This window comes from Labrus mixtus, chromosome 4, assembly GCF_963584025.1.
Source record: "Labrus mixtus chromosome 4, fLabMix1.1, whole genome shotgun sequence".
NCBI lineage: Eukaryota > Metazoa > Chordata > Actinopteri > Labriformes > Labridae > Labrus > Labrus mixtus.
This window is the reverse complement of record NC_083615.1, coordinates 6,404,524-6,411,616: the sequence shown is the minus strand read 5'-3', so window position 1 is coordinate 6,411,616 and position 7,093 is coordinate 6,404,524. Positions and strand designations below refer to the sequence as shown.

Here is a 7,093-nt window from a genome sequence, read left to right as displayed (position 1 = left end):
TCCTTGTAAATGAGATGAAATCCTGTGTTGTGATCTTTCTCTTAAGCAAGCCCAGAAAAACAACTGGACCTAAATCTTATAGAAACATGGCAGCAGGCTGTAAGGTTTGGGGTCTGGGATGCAAAATGACACACACAAACACTAAATGATTTTTAATAAGCTGCTCTGTTTTGATCGGTTAAGAATGGAGGGACAATTGGTGATGGGCTTATTGTTCATATTTAAGCACCTCCTGCTATGTGTATTAGCAATTTAGAGTGTTATTGCATGGCCTTGCGGAACGGTCTTTACACTTCGCTGCACATCTGTATGAGCATGTGACAAATAAAAATCTTGAATCTTGAATCCATTACCGAAAATGCAAATGTTTGATCACAAAAAAAAAAAAACTTACAAGCAAATAATGACGTCAGAAGACAGGTACAACCACGAAATAAGACGACATGTGAAAACACGGGTACAACAAAACTACAGAGGTCTATTTTTTAAGTTGAATCGATAGATAAATATCCCCAGGAGAGAGAAAGACACTGTGAAAAAATAGCTCTGCTTCAACCGACGGTACAGACGATCTTTGAATAGTTAAACAAATGTTTAATGAAACTCCATAATTATGAAACATGTAAATTTAAGTTGATAGATTAAAGTTTCATGTTTGGAATATTAAGGTTGCTTACACATTTTAAGGTCTGATTATAAAAGTGCATGCCACAGAGAAGTGATTTCATCATTTTGACATTTAACAGACAAAAACCAACCTCTGACCTTTCAAAGACCTACGCCCCTTCACAGATATGTTGCAAGAATACTGAAAAAGCTCTTAAAGGTCAATTTTGTCCAGTAACTGTTTGATATCTCTGCTTCCTTTCCGTGTCTCTTCATCTGAAAGATAAAATACATGTCTATATTCTTCACACATTGCAAACAGACCTAGATTAGATGGTGACATGATACTGAGTGTCACACGCATCAAAAAATGGATGACATTTAGACCCCAAACCTCTTAGACACCCACATAATGTCTCACAAAGACATTAAAAAAAAACCTACCATGCCACACTATTGAGATGATGTTGAAATACTCCATGCTAATTAAGCAATACTGAGTTGTGCAAAGAACAAACTCATTATTAGGTAAATGGTGGCTGGTGATATTTGGTGGTTTTCCAGTTATGTTGTTTACCCTCTCTGCTTTAATGACTGACTTATTAACCTGACGTCAGAGTTCAATGTAAATGTAAGTTTTGTTAAAAGAAATGTATTTTGAGAGGTGAGCTTTGGATGTTGTGGAATTGGTTACCACAATCGGACATCTCTCAAATTTATCAAAAAAAACATCTCTTGCATCAGAAGGCTGGAACATTTTTGTTTTTATCCTCCTACCCTATCTGATATTATGTACCCAATATATTTATATTTTCAATTATTCCTTACAGAGAGTATCCTCACAAAGACAAAAGAAAGAGGATGGGACGAGGTGGCAGGAAAAAAAGTGACATGTATTTTTAGACTTCTCTGAAGTTTAGGCTGATTAAGGGGTGGACTCCAATTTCATAATAATAATAATAATAATTATAATTTATACTTTATTGATCCTGCGAGGGGAAATTAGTTTTTACACTCTGTCTAGTTAACATGCTACACAAACATAGGCCGAAATACACACACATGCACAAACAGGATCCTATGGACATGGACTAATGGAGAGGTCTCAGAGTGAGGGGGCTGCCCACAGTGGGCGCTCCTGAGCTGGTGGTGGGGGGGGGGGGGGGGGGGGGGGGGGGTTAGGACAGTTCTGGACAGTTTTTGGAATTGCCTGTAATGGACTGTGACTAAACAAAAACAACAATAATATATGGCTCTGATGATTTGTGAAGTGTAACTTACCACAATTCTATTCAGAATTATTTAGTTTGCTGTCATCCCATCATTTAGTTTTTAGACCTTTTTAAAAAAAAAAATCTAAACCAAAGTTGTCTATGTGTTTCGATGTAAGAAGTAGATTTTGGCTTTGACAGTAACCTGATTCTCATTCATCCAACTACAATCCAATGGCCAACCAATGTTACAGGTAGCACTCCCGCCCTCAGGTTCGGTTGTTAACCTGACTCTCAAGTACAATCAAACATCTTTCCAATTCCAACATTACCACTGGAATTTGACATCAAGGTGATTTCCCTATATCCAAGTGAATTTCAATATATTACATGTTAGAGCCCAACGTCTTTCTGAGGCCACATTGGCGTTTAGAACCACACTGACCACATGTTAGGGACACGTTTGATCGACTATCTTAAGGGACCAACAGCAGTGTTTGCTGTGAGATCAATGATTCATCCTTCCCTGCATGACACAGACTGTTCCTGGTTACTGTCTCTCCCCCACAGGGAGGTCCCATGTAGCAAAGTTCATACACAACCACCTCTTATCCAGTGGGGAAAGAGTTAGGCATTATTTCTTGACAACACTAAAACCTTATAAACAAGGTATGGAGTGATGTCATCTTATTACAGTCTGTATATGCCCCCTGACATCTCTGCTTACAAAGTGAACCTGTGAAATATTTCCAATGTCAGAAAACATTGATCAAGTGTTGACGCAACTTTTCTCCCATTGCTACAATAATCAGACAGACAGTGGGTAAGATACGTAAAGCAGACGCACTTGTGAGCACACAAACCACAGTTTCTGTACTGCTTACTTTCCGTTTCTCTTCAGGAAGCTCTCGGCTTTGTTCAGCAGCCGTCATGCAAATGAGCTGTTTGTACTCCGCTGCGCTGTTGCCTCAGCACCAATGCTTTCCAAGCCGGTGGAAAAAGCGTGTGCAACTGTAAATGTCATGTGTCTATATCTCCCATGTTGGGTCAGACTCCCTCAGAAGAAGTATAGTGATAGAGGTTAAAGACCCTTTTTACAAGTTGAGAGACCCATTTGTAATGTTTTCTGAAATGACAGTAGGTTCAAATCACAGCCTGCCGATCTCCTGGAGAAGTAAGTATTATTTTTACACCACGGTTTGAAATTTATAAAACATTTAAGTAAAAATAGAGACTCATTGTAAATTGTTTTTCTTTTCCTTTTCAGGGATTGAAAGGAATTTCTGCGTACTGGAAAAACAGGAACCCAGATCTGAGAGGACCTGCCACTTTTCAGGGTCAAGGACAAAGTATCAGAGAAAGACAAAATCCCCCTGTCTCAGGACCTGTCTGACATTTTGCCTCAAGGTAAGTGCTGCCACCACCATAAATGGTCCCTCTCTGCTTTAATGACTGACTTATTAACCTGACTTCAGAGGTCAATGTAAATGTAACTTTTGTTAAATGTATTTTGAGACTGGAGGTGAGCTTTGGATGTTGTGGAATTGGTTAAACAATTCAATTAAGTGATAAAATAAATCAATACGTATTGTTTAATACATGTTAATATGTTGGGTATATTGCCTGAATACATCATTATACAAGTGAAAGATGAGCTTTGCACCTGTTTAAAGCCAGAACTGAGCGAACACTGAGTAACACATAACGTCAGGCTGACTCCTCCTGGAAAATAAGCAAATTAGACAGTTACAAGCCTCACTGTAAATGTTGGGAAATGATTGCTGCCGGTTGTCTTTACCGTCTGTCTGTGTGCCACAGGAGAGGCTGAGGATGGAGCAAAGAAAAACACAAGTGGATTCATACAGTGATGAGACTGAAGGGAGACTCAGGGAGCTGGCTTCAAAGTGGTTCTTAGAGACTCAAGTGCCGTTCATTGTTCATAACGGCTTCTTCCCCTCTTGGTTCCTGGGCTTCATTACAAGAAAGTAAGTGTTCGGCAAGGATACATGTCAGTATATGTTGGCTGGAAAAAAAAAATTAAGTTGGCTTCGAGCAAACATTTTTACCTTCAAACTGCTTTTATAAGGATAAAGAATTCACATTCCCGAATATTAAAGTTGTTTAATTATGACAAGAAGATATCAAATTCCTGTATGTGTAGTTTAAAAATAATAATAATAATGTCCAATTTCTAAATATGGAGCTATTAAAGAGGATTTATCTTTAATACAGAAGTTGCCATTCGTTGTCAGGCAGGTCTTTAACACACGTTTTCTCAGTGGTTCAACTTTAAAAACCACTGTTAAAAAGTTGGTGGATTGTGGATTTACTTTTTTAAAGATGAAAACGGTCTTCTTGGTAAAATAGCAACAATAACCTGCTGCCCGTTCCTCCGGCAGACTTACTGTCAAGACATCTGCATACAGAGCACAAGGGACAGTTTCGTCACATTACGTGTTGTGTTCACTGAGACGACGCGAGAGCAAACGGATTTTCCTTTGACAAGATGTAATTTCCAAGGGGAATTACGCACTTAGTCTCTTGGTACAGTACGTTGGAAATGTAGTGTGCCTGACTGTTTCTGGTAACTCAAACCAAATGGGAAACTCCTGCAGTAAGACTTTTTTTTTTTTTCTTAGTTTATGTTTTTTAAGTTTTTTTGTGTTCTGTGTTTAGGGATGCTGAAGAGATACTCAGAGAGAAGGAGCTGGGCTGTTTCCTGATCCGTCTCAGTTACAAGGCCATCGGATACATTCTCTCTTATAAGTGAGTATTTGTTTATACTGAGGGTCTTGTTGACAGCAAGCCCAATTGGAAATGAGCCTCACTTTAATAACTCAGCATCGGTATTGTTAAGAATCCACGATGAGACTATTTATAAGCTATTTTGTAGGATAACGACATCAGTGGACAGTTTTAAGTTGTCTAAACCACATATCTTATTACAGCCATCTTAACCAAAGTCCCTTTTGACATTTTTAGAGCTATTGTTTTGTGTTTTTTAATTTTTTTATTGCCAAAATCAAAAAAAGTTCTGATGATTTCACTGCGATGATAACGTTCGGTCAAAAAGAACATGTTGAGAGTCACGGCGTTAACATACATTTTATTTCCTGTTGCAGAGGTAGAGATCGATGTCGGCATTTCGTGATCAACCAAAGTGAATCAGGGCAGTTTGTCATCTGTGGAGACGCTGTAGGACATGACACAGTCTCTGGTCTCATAGAGTACTACAAGAGCAGCTTCATTCAGCCATTTGGAGAGTATCTGACATCTTCATGTTTTGAGGTAAGACAAATATCCTTAGTTACAGTCTGTGACTGAGAATAGTAAGGAATCTTGGATCAAGAAAGAAGGTCTGACTATCTGGTTTCGTTCTTACAGATGCTGAATGAAGATCTGTACGATATAATCCGGGTTAGTCCGACAGAAAAGCCTGCAGCCACTGTCAGAGATGTTTTAAATGTGCACATGAGAAGCACAGAGCAGCTACCTGCTAGGCCACCAAAGAGTGTCAGGACACAAGAGGTGAGTAGACATTTAACAAAAAAATATTCTACTCTTGATATGATAACTGTTTTAGCTGACTGGAAGAAACTGACAGGAAGAATCTGCCATGTTTTTTTTTTGAAACAGGAAGTACCACCACTGCCTCGGAGAAGCAGAAACCTTGACACTGCCCCCCTGAATGACCAGGACAATGTTTTGTATGCTCAGCTCAGGAAACAATCACCCAGGGAGAGACCGAGATCCCAACTCCTCTCTCATGACATTACAGCGGGAGATAAGGACATAAGCAGGGTTAGTCCCCCGTCCAGACCTGACTCTTACTCCCAGCTCTGCTTGCTGGACACTAAAAGCAGATCTCTGCCGCTTCTGGACGACAAGTCTGATGGAGATCAGTCTTACAGGCTGAGTGCACCTCCACACACACCGCCAAGGCTTTCCCCGAGGCCTGTCAGACAAGCTGCTTCCTGCAGCCCACAGCCAGAGAGAGCAGACGCGTGCAGCAGGCTGAGCCGCAGCCACAGCCCGGAGCTCATGAATGTTGATCCCGTCTATCACCTGGCTGGCAGGCCTGGTTGTCAGCAAACTGCAGCGTCAGAGCTATCATTGACATCAGAGGAGCACGAGGAGTCAATGTATGCCGAAGTCTCAACCGAAGCTCTCCTTTGCCGGATCCCTCATGTTAATAAATACAAGACGATTCCTGTTCACAAGGATGCAGACCGACCTGGACCCGATAGTAACACTTATGAGCCTCTGGAGGACATCAGACCAAAACATAACCACTCATCCTGGGGGTTAAAGGTCAGTTGCGTATACAGTCAAAATACTTTCATTTAAATACCGTACTTCCTTGTCACAAAGATGTACTAACAACATGTTTTTTTAACATGTTGCAGACTGATAAATGGAAATGGCTGTTCCCTGAGGCCAGGAGGAAATAGTGAAGATGCTACCTTACCAGCATCTGGAGGAAAAAAGTGAACTAATTTTGCTTTGACACTACAGTGATCCTAAATAATGCACACTCTGTGGAGTTTTGCTTTTTTTTTTAATTAATGTTCATAGCTCTTAAAATTAAGGGTTTTTTCTATTATTTATGTATTTATCTGACGTGATTAATGCAAGTGCATGTATTTTTCTATTTTACAAAACAAATGTTTTTACACAAGTCCATAAATGACACTTGGGAAAAAAAATGGATGTTTCATTTTTACTACACTACTAAGGCCTTAATGGATCTATTTCACACTATAAATCATTGTATCAGTGAAAAGAGTGCACTGTGTTTACACCTTATCTTTCAAACGTGTTCTAAGTTGCTGCCATCAATGCAGCTCTTCAGTCAGAGGCAACTTTATTTGCATACAGTTTTCGAAAGTTTGTATATGACAGCAATAGGGAAGTGGGTCAAACATGTCCAAAATAGCATTCATTATCTTCTATAATCTACTGCGTGTTTACTATCTTATTATGGTTATCACCAAAGACTGAATGCTTTCCATGGTTCTCTTACACAGCAACTCACACACGAACAGCTGCAGAGTTTTGGTATGGAAAACTTGGGCTGTGTGATGTAAAGAAGTGAGGAGTTTTCTTTGCAGGTGATGAAATGTCATCCAGGATGCATTTACCCCCTAAAATATCAAAACATCCAACTTACAAGGTCAACAGTATTTGAACACTGTATCTATCAGTTTCTCTTCTGTAACTTAAATACACTTGATAAAGTGTCAGTGGCTAACGTACGGAAATGTGATTCTCTTCTT

General features: G+C 39.6%; 1 protein-coding gene across 1 annotated transcript; it reads left to right on the top strand.

The window, feature by feature from the left end:
• The first annotated feature begins 2,415 nt into the window (after positions 1–2,415).
• Positions 2,416–6,806, top strand: LOC132972511 (SH2 domain-containing protein 7-like). The gene is made up of 8 exons (XM_061035408.1): positions 2,416–2,991; positions 3,085–3,224; positions 3,636–3,802; positions 4,494–4,583; positions 4,940–5,105; positions 5,202–5,345; positions 5,454–6,128; positions 6,224–6,806. Exons 1-8 carry the CDS (start codon positions 2,835–2,837, stop codon positions 6,266–6,268), a joined length of 1,584 nt encoding a protein of 527 aa, XP_060891391.1. The 5' UTR covers positions 2,416–2,834; the 3' UTR covers positions 6,269–6,806.
• The last annotated feature ends 287 nt before the right edge of the window (positions 6,807–7,093 follow it).

What these genes read in the sequence shown, in the direction of transcription:
- LOC132972511 (XM_061035408.1), top strand. Translation starts at nt 2,835, where the DNA reads ATGTCATGTGTCTATATCTCCCATGTTGGGTCAGACTCCCTCAGAAGA. An exon ending in CCTGCCGATCTCCTGGAGAA is followed by an intron (nt 2,992 to 3,084) that starts GTAAGTATTATT and finishes TTTCCTTTTCAG; the next exon opens with GGATTGAAAGGAATTTCTGC. An exon ending in GTCTGACATTTTGCCTCAAG is followed by an intron (nt 3,225 to 3,635) that starts GTAAGTGCTGCC and finishes TGTGTGCCACAG; the next exon opens with GAGAGGCTGAGGATGGAGCA.